Here is a 14,836-nt window from a genome sequence, read left to right as displayed (position 1 = left end):
AGGCCCACTAAACTGAATTCACCACATTATTGTTAACAACATGGGGGACCCTCCCATCTGCCACCTTCTTTCATGGTAGGTGGAGGAAATACCGTATTTTTTGCTCTATAAGACTCACTTTTTCCCTCCTAAAAAGTAAGGGGAAATGTGTGTGCGTCTTATGGAGCGAATGCAGGCTGCGCAGCTATCCCAGAAGCCAGAACAGTAAGAGGGATTGCTGCTTTCACCGCGCAGCGATCCCTCTTGCTATTCTGGCTTCTGAGATTCAGAATATTTTTTTTCTTGTTTTCCTCCTCCAAAAACTAGGTGCGTCTTGTGGTCTGGTGCATCTTATAGAGCGAAAAATATGGTATCCATTGGAGGCTTAGGAACATAGGAAGCTGCCTTCTACTGCGTCAGACTTCAGCTCAGTATTGTCTACCCTGATGCCCAGCATTTCTTCAGGGTTTCAAGACAGGCTCCTCTCCCAGCTCTACCTGTATTCAAAGCAGATGATCTACCCCTGAGCTAAGGCCTCTTCCCTGCTGCTCCCAGACGCTCAGTTCTCATAACAAATCTATTTGCTCGTCACAATTTATGAGACGCCAGTCATTGCAAAGCAGTCCTGAGGCAACTGTCTGAGGCCTAATCCAGGCGCCTGAAGAACCAAAGGAGCCTTTTCCTTTCAGCTTCCCTGGATGTTCTGCCAGTCCAGTAATAATAACCAGCAGCAGATGTGAATCTTTCATGGCGTGCGAGAGAAAGGGCTGGGTTGGGGATTGCAAGGCACATTCATGGTCCACCCCAACCCCCCTTGAAGATAGATCTCTCAGCTTGAAGCCAGTTTCTTGAAAAATGAGAAAAGTTTTCTCTAGTGTACATGTTTAACCTTCTTTTCTTTTGCCATCAGGGGAGACTGGCTCCACGTTGCTTTGTGTTACCCAAAGGGAACAGCGTTCACTGTTGTGGGGGACATTTACCAGCGGCAGACAGGGAGAGCGCACAGCGTAATGCGCTACCAGGCAGCCTCATCCCACCATAGTGTGCTGAATGGGACCGATGAACGGCTCTTTTATTTCGACAACACATCAGGGTGAGTGATCCTGTCTACCTGGCACCTTTTCCTTTGCCGTTAGTGCTGCCAGTGAGTTGCCAAGACCTGTATTGCATGCACCTAATCCCTGTCATCTGAGAAAACATAAAGAAAAGAACATAAGCTGCCTTATACTGAGTCAGCCTGTTGGTCCTCTCCATGGTTTCAGATATAATAATAGTAATAATTTATTATTTATACCCCACCCATCTGGCTGGGCTTCCCCAGCCACTTTGGGGCGGCTTCCAGAAAAATATTAAAATACTGTAATCCATCAAACATTAAAAGCTTCCCTAAACAGGGCTGCCTTCAGATGTCTTCTAAAAGTCTGGTAGTTGTTGTTCTCTTTGACATCTGATGGGAGGGCGTTCCACAGGGCGGGTGCCACTACCGAGAAGGCCCTCTGCCTGGTTCCCTGTAACTTGGCTTCTCGCAGTGAGGGAGCCGCCAGAAGGCCCTCGGTGCTGGACCTCAGTTGTCCGGGTAGAACGATGGGGGTGGAGACGCTCCTTCAGATAGCTCTGTCAGTCCTACCTGGAGTTGCCAGGGAACCTTTTGCATACACAGCACAAGTTCCACCCCTGAGCCATCGCCCTTCCCTAAAGAGCACAGATGTATCAGGTCAATCTCTACCGCCAATGGGCCATAGTTCACAGGCAAACTTGTGTGCCCTATTCCCCAGCATCACTTTCAGGGGCCTGTGTGTCAGGAATTCCAGCATGGGCGGTCTTCTCCATTTGCATTGATGGAGAATCTATAGCAGAGAAATCCCCTCTGTGCACTGGAAGCCCAGAGCAATCGACAGATTTGTAATGTGCCTGCTATTCCATTCCAAATCTCCCTTGCTACCCCTTCTCCTAAATATAGACATGATGTCTCTGTTTTGTAGGGAGCCTTAGGGTTGCATTTTCTTCTCCCCATCCCAGAAGCTGCATTTGGAGATGTGGCTGTTTAGAAGAAGGTCATTCTTCAGAGTGGAATACTTTACTTCCACCCCATAGAAATGAATGGCACCTATTTTCTTGTGTGCCCGATAAAGTTTCAAAGAGGCAAAAGCATAGACAACAGAAAGCTCTGTCTCGTTCAGCATCCTTCTTTCCACATTGGCCAACCAGTCACCTGTAGGAAGCCCACCAGCGAAACATGAAGGCGGCTTGCCTTTTCCTGCTCCTGTTCCCCAGCATCTGATATTCAGAGATGCACTTCATCTGAAGGTGGAGCTTCCATTAACAGCCTTTTCCTCCATGAATATGACCAGAAGGGCTGTAGTTCATTGGTAGAGCAGTTTCCTGGAAGACAGAAGGTCTCAGGCTTAGTCCCTGCAGTATCCCCAGGTAGGTCTGAAACCCTGGAGAGCTGCCAGTCAGTGTAGACAATACTGATTTGGATGGCTCAGTAGTCTAGCTATGTTCTTTTGTCTTACTAGCTTTGAATGCCATTTATTTATTTAAGCTGGTGACCATCACCACTTTGAGTATATTGAATGTGATGTGAGATGCCTAATCTGGGTTCAAACGTTTGCAATAAACTTTAGATGGAAAAATGGTCTCCTGTCCATTTTTCCATCTAAAGTTTATTACAAACATTTGAACCCGGACCACTACATTTTCTACTCTTTAAAGGTAAAGGCACCCCTGACTATTAAGTCCAGTTGCAGACGACTCTGGGGTTGTGGCGCTCATCTCGCTTTACTAGCCGAGGGAGCCAGCGTTTGTCTGCAGACAGCTTTCCAGGTCATGTGGCCAGCATGACTAAGCCGCTTCTGGTGAACCAGAGCAGCTCACAGAAACGCCGTTTTACCTTCGTGCCTCAGTGGTACCTATTTATCTACTTGCACTTTGATGTGCTTTTGAACTGCTAGGTTGGCAGGAGCAGGGACTGAGCAATGGGAGCACACTCCGTCGCAGGGATTCAAACCGCTGACCTTATGATCGGCAAGCCCTAGGCTCTGTGATTTAGACCACAGCGCCACCCGCATCTACTCTTTACTTAGCCTTTAATAGTCCCCCTGCTTTCGGTATGCTGAATATATTTTAGCATAACAATGAATTAAGTATCTCTTTTTGCTGTTTTGTATGCTTTGGGTTGTATCTGATATTTGTCATGCTCTTGAGATGACCCACTGACATTAATGGATGTGACTAATTTAGCTCCTGTTCATTTCAGCGGATGCATTCAGAGTATAACAAGTCCATGTTTAGTGTGTGTGTGCACACACGTGCCATTGGACAGAATTAGGGTGATAATGATAATATTGAGCATTTGTATAGTCCATCAAAGTGTTTAGAGTCTTTCGCATGCATAGTCTAGTTGCAACCCTTACAGCTACTGCGTAAGGTAAAACAGTAATATTATTTTCCCTATTGCAGAGTTTGGGGATGGAATTGAAGCAAAGAGGGCTTACCTAAATCTATTACTGAGTTCATGGCAGAGATGAAATTTGAACTGGGGACTTCTTGTTTTGGAGGGAAGTTTCCTTAGCATTCCCCCAGCATTCAGTAGGGTCTCACTTGACTTCCCTGGTGACTCAAGACATTAAAAGCCGTGCATGCTCCTATTTTGTGTAGGCTGGGAGCTCATTCTTGTCCATGCTAAAATGTAGCAGAAGATCACGGTTTTAATATGTATTAAAACTGTCTTAGTAATGGTGCAAGCAATAAGGATTAGTACATGGGTAGGCAAACTAAGGCACGGGGGCTGGATCCGGCCCAATCGCCTTCTCAATCCGGCCCGCGGACGGTCCGGGAATCAGCATGTTTTTACATGAGTAGAATGTGTCCTTTTATTTAAAATGCATCTCTGGGTTATTTGTGGGGCATAGGAATTCGTTCTTTTTTTCTTTCTTTCAAAATATAGTCCAGCCCCCCACAAGGTCTGGGGGACAGTGGACTGGCCCCTTCTGAAAAGGTTTGCTGGCCCCTGGATTAGTAGTTACTCTGCTAATAAGCATGTATTAGCTCTGGGCTAGCATAGGACACACTAAAGTGGCTTATGCCAACTCAGACCATTGGTCTGCCTGCCTCAGTACTGTCCACACCTAGGCTGCCAAACATGGATTTCTTCCGTGCCTATCTGGAGATGCTGGGGACTGAACTTGTATGCATAGCATGTGATGTACCACAGAGTTACTGTGCTTTCCGTACGGCCCCAGTGCTATCATGGCCTATGTGCTGCACATGTGTTTATTTATGTGTCCCCAAGCTCAGCTATGAACTTTTGGTGCTTCTCTGGTATCAATAATAAAGACGCTTACTAATAATAGTAACAGCTACATATGTTTTGTCCACAGTGTAAACCACATGCTTGTAGTTAAATTTTTATTTTTAAGCCCACTGTGACTGGAGGGGAGACAATAGAATCATCTGCTGAAGTAGGGTTTGGGTTTTTTTTTTTAAAGGGCAAATGTACACCGTGTTCAAAAATGTATTTTCTGCATCTGCATTGCTTCACTCTGACCTCGGAGGCTGCGTTCGATTTATGAATGCCGAGTTAAAAATAGAACCTTGAGTTCTATGTTTAGACACAACACCATTGACCCATCAAGGCTTGGAGTGCATTGCATGTCCCAGATCAGAAAGGACTCTCTTGTACCTGCAACTTTCGCAATGAGAATTGAGAAAGGCTTGTTTTTGCCTAGTCCTTCCTTGTAGAACTGTATGTCGCGTTATCCCAAATTATGTAAACTTGTTGTTTACCAGCGTGTGGATTTTACTACTTGCAGTTATTTATGAGGACGTGTCATCTGTTGTCCTTAAGAGCTCAGCACATGGATTTGATTATTATTTTTATTTATTTTGGCTGTGATCTGAATGGAATCCCAGGGTTCAGCAAGTTTACTAAGTAGCAGCAAATTGCGGCTGGTTGTTTTTTTAAGGTTAACAGAACCAGGTGAGATTTTTTTTTGTAGCTTATGTTGAGAGTGAATCTTCCTTTCACTTTTTTCAGGTACATCTTAATGCATGATAATAATCGATAACACTATTAATTGCTTTAAATCAATAATTGATATTTTTTTAAAAGAGTATTAAATTATCATTATTATCTTACTCATCCTTCACCAAAAGGTCTCATGGCAGGTTATAGCACATAAAAACAAAATGCAAACCCCAATCATAATCCCCAAATCAGTTGCCCATACAACACTTTACAGTAAGGACACTGAAATCAATTCTTCGATTTTTAAGGGTTGAGATAAAGAGGTGCATCTTCAGCAGCCAGCAGGAGCTGAAAAGAGGTGGTGCCAGGTGTCTCTCTATGAGGAAGGAGTGCCACATTTTTGGAGCCATCACCAAGAAGGCCCTGGCATAAACTACTGTGTGCTCTGCCCTCCAACCTGAATTTACTGCTGATCTTAATCCCTAGGCTGGTCTATAGGGAAGGAAGCTTCCTCCTATGTATCGCTAAGAGAAGGAGTTTCAAACTGGAAAGTCTCTGGGTTTTAATTTTGCTTCTACCATTAGCTCACTAAGGGTGAAGCCTAGGTTTAAGATGATGCAGCAAACCAGATTCAGGTTTGTTTTGTCTACACTGAGTCAGCCACAGGAGTGGAGGAGGAGTGCTGCAGGAACTCTCTGAGTTGCATGCAACAGCACACTGCTGCTCATTCACACTAAACCGTAGCTTTGCTTTAAACTATGGTTTGGTGTGATGTGTGAACTTGACTAGCAACTGTGGCTCAATTTGTCATGCTCTTCATATTAATAGGTATCTCTTTGTCCAACTTCAAGCACATGAAATTCGGAAGGGCCACAGCTACTGCTCTCAACGCGGCTGCGAACGCCTTAAGATAACAGCCTCGATGCCCGCGGAACGTCCCTGGAGTTGTGCTCCTAATCCCTTTTTGGAAAAAGATATCAGAAGGAAAGCTTCACAGCCCGCAAGAATTCAGCACCAGGCTGTGCCTTGCAGTCAATGCGGGGCTCCTTGGGTACAGTATAGAGTTCTTCTTTCATTGGGTGAATTGGGACAAGGATAGGTGTTCTATGGGAACTCTTGGGGAGAGGTCCCTTGCTCCCATTGTCCCTCCCTCACATTGAGGCCCATTCTGACCAAAATGCCTGGTTCTTAAGCTGGGGCCTCAGTATAGCAGTCTAGTACAGTCATACCTCATGTTACTTCAGGTCACGTCCTGCGGCAACCCGGAAATACCGGAAAGGTTTCGCCGCTTCTGTAGGACACAGGGTCCCCTATACAGTGGTACCTCCGGTTGCGAACGGGATCCGTTCCGGAAGCCCGTTCGCAACATGAAGAGTGCAACCCACAGCGGCATGTCTGCACACGTGCGGGTTGCGATTTGCCGCTTCTTCGTTTCGTCGCTCACGCACGCACAGAAGCACAAAATGATGTCACGTGCATGCATAGAAGTGGCGAATCGCAACCCGCGCATGTGCAGACATGCCGCTGCGGGTTGCGCTCTTTACATGTTGCGAACGGGCCTCCGGAACGGATCCCGTTCGCAACCAGAGGTACCACTGTATAGGAGACCCTGTGTCCTACTTTAGAGAACAGTCTTCCATAGTAAGGGATGAACAATCCCAAGTCCTGGTTCAAGATGCAAAACCAGTAAAAGGGAGGGGAGGGTAAGTTTTCCTTTGACACTTAGCAGCACTTGAACTGAGCAGACAGTAACCAAAGGCTACTGAAGCGGTTTGAAGTAAAATAAGATAAGATGCAAAAGAGGACTGAATCAGTAAAGAAAAAGCCATAAACCCATTTCTACAATTGTTGAACTTTTGTTTGTTTTTTCAGTAGCAGCCTTCTTAAGCAAACGTCTTCAATAGCAGCCTAAATGTCAAAATACGAGGTGCTTGTCTAATTTTAGTTGGTAACTGATTCCAGAGGGTTAGAGGTGCAACACTAAAAACCTGGCATCTAGTACGTACCAAGGACACTTTTGGGGCATGTGTCACCCTTAGCAGTACCCCAACTGCGAAGTGCAGGGATATGTTGTCCGATGCCACTCTCCTGGGCTCCAATCCCTGTAATTTCATCCTGAATATTACTGAAAGGTGTTTTTTTAAAATAATTTCTAGAATAGTTGTGCAAACTATACTTTCCTTTCTCTATTGTACATGGGTAATTTCCCTTTGTTGTAGCCAGACAACAGCCCATGAGAATTGTATTTTATACAGAAGAATTGCAAATGCATCCTAAATATATAATCTGTGGAAAATACCTTGCTTGCAAGCTCTTAGCAAATGTAATTAAAATTCCTTTGGAAACTTGAGTCCCAGGCAATTAACAGTTCTTCTGATTCAATAATGCAGTACAGCTAATCTCCTCATGCTAATCCGAGCAAGCTCCTGTTATTCCTAGAACCTTTTATTTATTGAACTAAATTTACAAGAAATAATTGGAACTGTCAGTTAAAAACATTTTACAATAATAAAAATTAACTGTAAAAAAGGAAGATTAAATCACTTCAACATCTATGTGGATAGGCTTGCCTGAACAAAATTATTTTAAGCAGGTTTTGAACATGCATAATGAAGATGTCTTCCCGGTGTCAATAGGAAGGGGGTTCCAAAGTGTAGATGCTGCCACCCTTTAAAAAAAATTAATTTCTTACAAGTGCAGGACAAGTAATATATGGCACCTGTAAGAGTGCCAGCTCCACATATCAAAGAAGTGAAGTGAGCACATAAGAGGGTCAGGCAATCCTGCAAGTAATTGTATTTACAGTTATCACTCAGAGTTGACAAATTGTTAAAAGATTGTTCTCTCCTCCCTGCACCTTACACTTGTGAAAACAACCCAAGGTGGTAATTACAGAATATCATTCTTGTACTCATCCTTAGCTTGCTACAATCATCAGAGATATTTCTTAGCCTTTCTGCTTTTGTCATTTTCTCCCCTGTCCCGCATCTCAGAGTTCGTTGCTTGAAAGGCAGACTGAAGATTATCCAGAATCAAACTGGTCTTTGGTTTTCCCCTTCCTCGTCTTGTGCTGAGGCCTTTTCCGTAAGCCCTATTAGCTAGAGACATGGTGTGATGGGGTGTTGATCCAGTGGTCTCCTTTGTGTACCCCGTGACCCTCGGCCTGATTTCAAAAAGCTCTCTGCAAGTGATCAGTTCAGACCTCTGGGTGGGGTGGAAAGGGGCTTGAGGCAGAAAAAGAAACAGCAGGCTTTGTCTGTGTACACACTATGCCTTGAAAGAACATCCTTTCCTCAAAGAATTCTGGGCACTGTAGTTTAAGGGTTGCTGGGAACACTGGCGGAGGAAGAGGAGTGTGGGGGGAGTGTGCCGCCCCCGGCAGCGCAACCCCTGTGGGGTGGCGTCACTGCTGCCCCCCACCCGTACTGGGTGCCACACCCCCGCAGGTGGCGCACCATGCCCCCAGGATGCGCGCCAGACCCGCCCTCGCCTGCCCTCTGACCCCTGGTTCTGGAGCATGAAGCTCCGCCACTGGCTGGGAATTGTAACCCCTCTCTGTGGGGCAAATAACAGTACCCAGAATTCTTTGAGGGAGAGAATGTGCTTCCAGTGTGCTCTAATGGTATAGTTGTGTATGCAGCCAGAGAGAGAGAAGGTGGGCTCACCCACTACTGGGCTCAGCCCTGTCTGTGGTTGGCATTCAACCCCTGACGGATCACCCTTGAAGGAATGCCGCCCGTGAGAGAAAAACGGCGCCCACCCCTGCCCTACAGGGAAACAGTGTGCTCTGCGGCTGCCATGAGTGTCCCAAATTACAGTTGCACAAAATTGCTACTCTTAAACCATCTGCAGAAGGATGTACCCTCTGACTTCATTTTTAGGAATATAATTGCTACGTTGGGTCATTTGAAAGGCCTAGTGTTGTGCCTCCTATGCAGATATTGGTGGAGGGGGAGTTGCATGAGGGAGCCACAACCAATGCCCGTATTGGCCTGCCCCCGACACACTGTGGATCCCGTGCATATCCTGGAATGAGTCCCTAGAGCGTGCTGACAAATTTTCCAGTCTGTACAGGAGTCTGTAAACTTGGTTCCTCCATATGTGCCAGAGTATAAATGCAGATACTGTCATACGTGCGGTATAACTATTGTGCAGAGGCAACCAGTTCATAAAACCAGCGCCTCTATGTGATCCTTTGCTTGGTTGCAAGCATTTTGGGGGTGGGTGGGGCTGTTCTGTTATACACACACCCCTGCAGGCTGTTGCATGTGGTCTGCCAACCTTTTGAACCGAGCTGTTTTCTCTTGAAGTCTCCCAGCAACTCTGAATGAGGTCGTCACCCTGACCACAGGCATTCCATCCCATGTACTAATAGCAAATGCATTTTCTCTCGGCGCGAATCCTCTTGTAGCCAAAATGGCATACAGGAGGGGGAGGTATCCAGAGGCTTCGGGGGAGCCCCAAAGGATTTGCAGAAGCACAAAAAGATAAAAAGCTGAGGAGGGAGAACCCTCAAATAGGGGTAAAGAGGACTGAGTGTGCTCAATGGCATTGACGGTTGAGGGGGGCGCAGCAGATACAAAACAAGGGGGAGAGAATAGGATGGAGTATCTTGGGAAAGTCCATGATTGTCTGGACCCCTGAACAGGAATATGGTGGATGCTAAGGTTGCGAACGTGATCCGTGCAGGATGCACGTTCACAACCAGCAGCGGTGTGTTTGCGCATGCACAGGTTGCAATTTGGCGCTTCTGCGCATGCGCAACGCATGATTTAGCGCTTCTGCACATGTGCGACTGGTGAAACCTGGAAATAACCTGTTCTGGTACTTCTGGGTTTCGGCAGGTCCGTAACCCGAAAAAACGCAATTTGAAGTGTCTGTAACCCGAGGTATGACTGTCCTCCACTGTGTGCCATTTTGCTGCAGGTTTACCTCCAAGGGCTGTATCTTGAGCTGAGTACTCACCATTCATGTAAACCACACTGAAAGCACATTTAAAGAACACCATATCCCGCTCCCAAGAATTCTGAGAGCTGTAGTTTAAGGGTGATGGGCATTGTAGCTCTGTGAGGGAGAATTCTTTGGGTCAAGTCATGTGCACACTTGGAAGTATTTTATTTTATTTTTTGCAGCTAGGCCTATGTTCAGCCTTTTCTAGAGTAGCCATTCACAGTTCTCCACTGCTTTAAATGGTTTTTATATTACCGCACACCGCCTTGATATTTTACAAGAGGAACAGCGCATAAGTACTTTCATTCAAAAATAAAACAATTTGTTTCCAGCTGTTGGCCGTTGAGGGAGTTACTCTCCCTGAAATTTGTCTGTCTCTCAGGCTCAAGGTAGCTTTCAGCGGTGTTGATTTATCTCAGTCTTTGCTGATGACTCCTGCCAACCCCAACCAGCGTAGCCCAATGGTTCGGGGGTGGTGTAATGGGGGTCCTAGGGACGCGGGTGGCGCTGTGGGTAAAACCTCAGCGCCTAGGACTTGCCGATTATCAGGTCGGCGGTTCTAATCCCCGTGGCGGGGTGCACTCCCCTTGCTCGGTCCCAGCGCCTGCCAACCTAGCAGTTCGAAAGCACCCCCGGGTGCAAGTAGATAAATAGGGACCGCTTACTAGCGGGAAGGTAAACAGCGTTTCCGTGTGCTGCGCTGGCTCGCCAGATGCAGCTTGTCACGCTGGCCACGTGACCCGGAAGTGTCTTTGGACAGCGCTGGCCCCGGCCTCTTAAGCGAGATGGGCGCGCAACCCCAGAGTCGGACACGACTGGCCCGTACGGGCAGGGGTACCTTTACCTTTACCTTTAATGGGGGTCCTTGCCCGACAACATATGGGAGCTTGCAGGGTTTCACACTGTAACATCCCAAGGCAATGAATGTTGTGTGTTTAATCTGAGGTGGCAATTCTTCCTTTATAATTGCAGGTTGCTGTTACTAGTACACCTTCAGTTAGATACCTTCGGATCCAAATCCAGTCTGTCAGAAGAGCAAACCTGGAGAACTACTCAAAGGCGGCTTTTATTAAGGTATGTGCAAATAGGTACGGCAGCTTTACCAAATGCATTACAGTGAGAGGCAGAGGGTTATAGTCGTTTAGAGGGTTATATTCAGGCCTGGAAAAAGTGAGCAGTTGTTATCTCTCTGCCTAGCTTTCGTGTGCATGCACACTTCTTCAGATACAAAGAAGTGTATCTGAAGAAGTGTGCATGCACACAAAAGCTCATACCAATAACAAACTTAGTTGGTCTCTAAGGTGCTACCGGAAGGAATTTTTTTATTCTGTTGTGATTTTTGCATCGCACACACGCTTCGCGATACATTGCCAGGTCAAAAATTATGAAACCGATATCACGATATGGACTTCAAACTAGCTTTGGATGATATAACCCCACCCTCACCAAGATGGCTGGAAGGATAAATGGGTGGGGTCTGATGTGCACCAGAGATGGACCACCTGTGGCCTTGCAAATGATGATGGACTCAGTGCACACACACCCATCACCAGTGGTTGGGGATGATGGGAGTTGTAGTCCAGCGACTTCTAGAGGAGTTCTCAGTCCTTGTTCTAGGATGCCCTCATCCCTTTGCGAAAAGGGTGGGATAAAGTGAAATACAGTGGTACCTCGGTTTATGAACTTAATCCGTTCCAGAAGTCTGTTCTTAAACCAAGGTGCTCTTTCCCTAATGAGACCTCCCGCCACCAGTGCCCTTCCACCGTTCGGATTCCGTTCTTAGACCGAGGTAAAGCTCTCAAACCGGGACACTATTTCCAGTTTTGCGGAGTTTGTAAACCGAATAGTTCTTAAACCATACTGTTCTTAAACTGAGGTACCATTGCAACACACAAATTTCCCAGACTGTTCCTTGCATTTGACAAGAGCTTAGTTTAGTTAAGTTCCAACTGTAGACTGGAAACTGCCACATAGGACCCTTTGATATTTGCATACAGACTGCCTGCAGCTAACTCTTCCCTTTTCTGTCTTGCAGGTCAACGATGACCTTTTCTTGTTCCATGGCCAGGGGATACTTTTCCTGGTTCTAGACGCATGCTCGGGCGCAGTTGTGAGCCGGCAGCATGTTGATGCAGCCGCCGCTTCAAAGGCTGCCAGCACCGTAACCAATTATGTTGAAACAGCTATAAACGAGAGGTGGGTGATGGAGCAAGAGTTTGCTGCATGGGGGTGGGGGTTGGCAGGAGGGAAATGACCTACTTTTTTGCAACTTGAAATGTATGCCTGGAAGAATCTGACGGAAGCTAATGAAAACTTCAAACTATGTGTGTCTCAAAAGGCTGCCTCCTAGGTCACGGCGGGTGGAAATGTAGCACTGGAAAGCTGGCAGCGACATAGGAGCTGGCAGCCACTGTGAGGTTAATGGCTGCTTTTCCACCAAATGATAGATAAGAATGGTTTTTTGTCGTCTTATTAAGCATTCTCGATTCTGTAACTTTCACCAAGTGCCCAAGTCTATAATTTCCTAGCAGCCAATAATTCTCTCTCTCTCTCTCTCTCTCTCTCTCTCTCTCTCTCTCTCTCTCTCTCTCTCTCTCTCTCTCTCTCTTCCATTTCTGAATCTTGTCCTATTTATTTCTTCCAGGTTCTCCTTTTCTCCCTCTCTCTCTCTTTTTTGGACAGATTAGAATCAGAGGTGCTGTGCTGCTAGATTTTCCAATAAAACTTGGTATGAGATTTCCCCCAACCCCCTTTTCTCTCTCTCCCCCCCAGCTTTCTCCCCTTTTTTAACACAAGTTGCAGACTGGACTTGCCCTGTCCGTCTGCCCTGCAGAGTCTTTTTGCAACTTGGTTGTGTTTTAAGAAGTGGAGCAGAATCCTCTCCCTTTCTGCATCTGTTCCACATTCCTTGTGGTTTCTTCTGCGTCGCCACATAAACATGGAACAACAGAGGTTTATAGACACACACACACAAAAACCCTGGCTGCAGGCAAAAGCAGGTCAAATAACCTGAAAACAGATTTCTCGTCCAGGACGTTCCAAGGCAGTTCACGGCCGCAGACCTGACTCATCTGCAGCTATCACATCTCAGTGTATAACTTGCAGTCATGAGAGTTTGGAAGCACTTATTATAGTGCAATTTGCCCTTGACATGCATTCTGTAGCAACGCTGATGAGGGTTTTAAATCCAACTAGAAAGGGTTGTGTTCCACAACAGAGCTTCCCCTCTTGGGCACCCTTGGCATACATCACCCCCCCCCCCCCGGCCCAAATTTGCTCCAGAGGGTTTGGGGAACTTCCAGAGCAGATGTCAGGGCGAGGGAAGAGAAATTCCATTGTATAAGTAGAACCTGTGGGTTTTCGAGAAGCAGTCCCCACTGATGAATTTAAGGCAGATGCCAGCGCTTTGGGGATTCTGACTGCTTTTGAAGACATAGGTTTGTCGCCAACTAAGTTCTACTCAGAGTATTGAATCTGGTCATGCTCATTAATTTCAATGGATCTACTCTTTAGCATGAATAAGGTTGGACACAACCCATTTTTATTCCGCTAGGCTTTTCTAGCAGGATAATCCTGGCCTGGTTGCTATTTATTCTGGAACTGTATAATATTGTTTTAATAGGACTTCATCTGGTTATTGCTATTGTGTTATATTTATTTCTGTTTTGTGCATCACTGCAATGTTCTTTTGGATATTTATTATGATGATTTATTATCGCTCACTGGGGCAAGATAGCTTGAGCATCCTGGCTCAAATGCAATGGCTGCCAATTAGTTTCCAGGCACAATTCAAAGTGCTGGATTTGACCTATAAAGCCTTAAATAGCTCAGTACCACAATATCTCAAAAGCTGCCTTTTCCCAATATGACTTGACCCAGTCCCTGCAATCATCACCTGAGACCCTTCTTCATATGTCTCCTCCACAAGAGGCCCAGAGGGCGCCAACATGAGACGGGGCCGTTTCTGTGGTGGCTCCCCTCTTGTGGAATGCTCTCCCCAGGGAGGCTTGCCTGGTGCCTTTGTTCCATATCTTTAGCTGCCAGGCAAAAACGTTCCCCTTCTCCAGGCCTTTGGCTACTTAAACAATCTATGGCCTTTTAAACCGTATGTGGAGGGGGTTATTGTTTTTCTTGGCTATTATGGTATGTATTGTTGTGGTAAACCACCCTGTGATCTTCAGCTGAAGGGTAGTACAGAAATTTAATTTATTATTATTATTATTATTATTATTATTATTATTATTATTATTATTATTATATCCTGCCGTTGCTCCCAAAGGAGCCCATAGCAGCAAGCAATTAAAACTGCAGCAGCAGCATCATAGTTGTTGCTGCCGTTGTCAATTTTCACATTTATTGCACATTGCAAACACTATTTGTTAATAAAGGCTACTAACATCTTATGAATAGGTGCCTGAGATGATGTTATGTAACCTGAGGGATTCGAACTCGTGACTTCCCAGGTTAAAGCCCATGCAGTGTTTGCTGCTTTGTACTAATTCTAAGACGCTTTGTACTAATTCTAAGACGTGGGTGGTGCTGTGGGTTAAACCACAGAGCCTAGGACTTGCTGATCAGAAGGTCGGCGGTTCGAATCCCCATGACAGGGTGAGCTCCCGTTGCTCGGTCCCTGCTCCTGCCAACCTAGCAGTTTGAAAGCACGTCAAAGTGCAAGTAGATAAACAGGTACTGCTCCAGCGGAAAGGTAAACAGCGTTTCCATGCGCTGCTCTGGTTCGCCAGAAGCAGCTGAGTCATGCTGGCCACATGACCCGGAAGCTGTACGCTGGCTCCCTCGGCCAATAAAGCAAGATGAGCGCCGCAACCCCAGAGTCGGTCACGACTGGACCTAATGGTCAGGGGTCACTTTACCTTAATAATTGCCTTACTAATTATAAGAAGTACAGCCTTGTTTACATGCCGCCTTCCTTCTAAGAAG

General features: G+C 46.1%; 2 protein-coding genes across 4 annotated transcripts in view; both read left to right on the top strand.

Annotated features, from left to right (window-relative positions):
* Positions 1-14,836, top strand: part of CEMIP (cell migration inducing hyaluronidase 1) — a 167,372-nt gene that overhangs the window by 54,583 nt on the left and 97,953 nt on the right. The gene's annotated exons all lie outside the window — the stretch shown is intronic.
* The window catches only part of LOC308573758 (cell surface hyaluronidase CEMIP2-like), a 100,213-nt gene that overhangs the window by 76,387 nt on the left and 8,990 nt on the right, over positions 1-14,836 (top strand). For 2 of the 3 annotated variants that reach the window (XM_081171014.1, XM_081171015.1), the window contains 4 exons: positions 890-1,072; positions 5,777-5,999; positions 10,871-10,972; positions 11,934-12,094. In XM_081171014.1, the coding sequence (XP_081027140.1) occupies positions 890-1,072; positions 5,777-5,999; positions 10,871-10,972; positions 11,934-12,094 (669 nt within the window). Of the gene's footprint in view, positions 1-889; positions 1,073-5,776; positions 6,000-10,870; positions 10,973-11,933; positions 12,095-14,836 lie in introns of those variants that run through there. The other variant, XM_081171016.1, reaches the window with a different exon arrangement.

Source organism: Podarcis bocagei (genome assembly GCF_964188305.1).
Source record: "Podarcis bocagei genome assembly, chromosome: 14".
Classification (NCBI taxonomy): Eukaryota; Metazoa; Chordata; class Lepidosauria; order Squamata; family Lacertidae; genus Podarcis; species Podarcis bocagei.
This window is presented reverse-complemented; position numbering and strand designations above follow the sequence as displayed.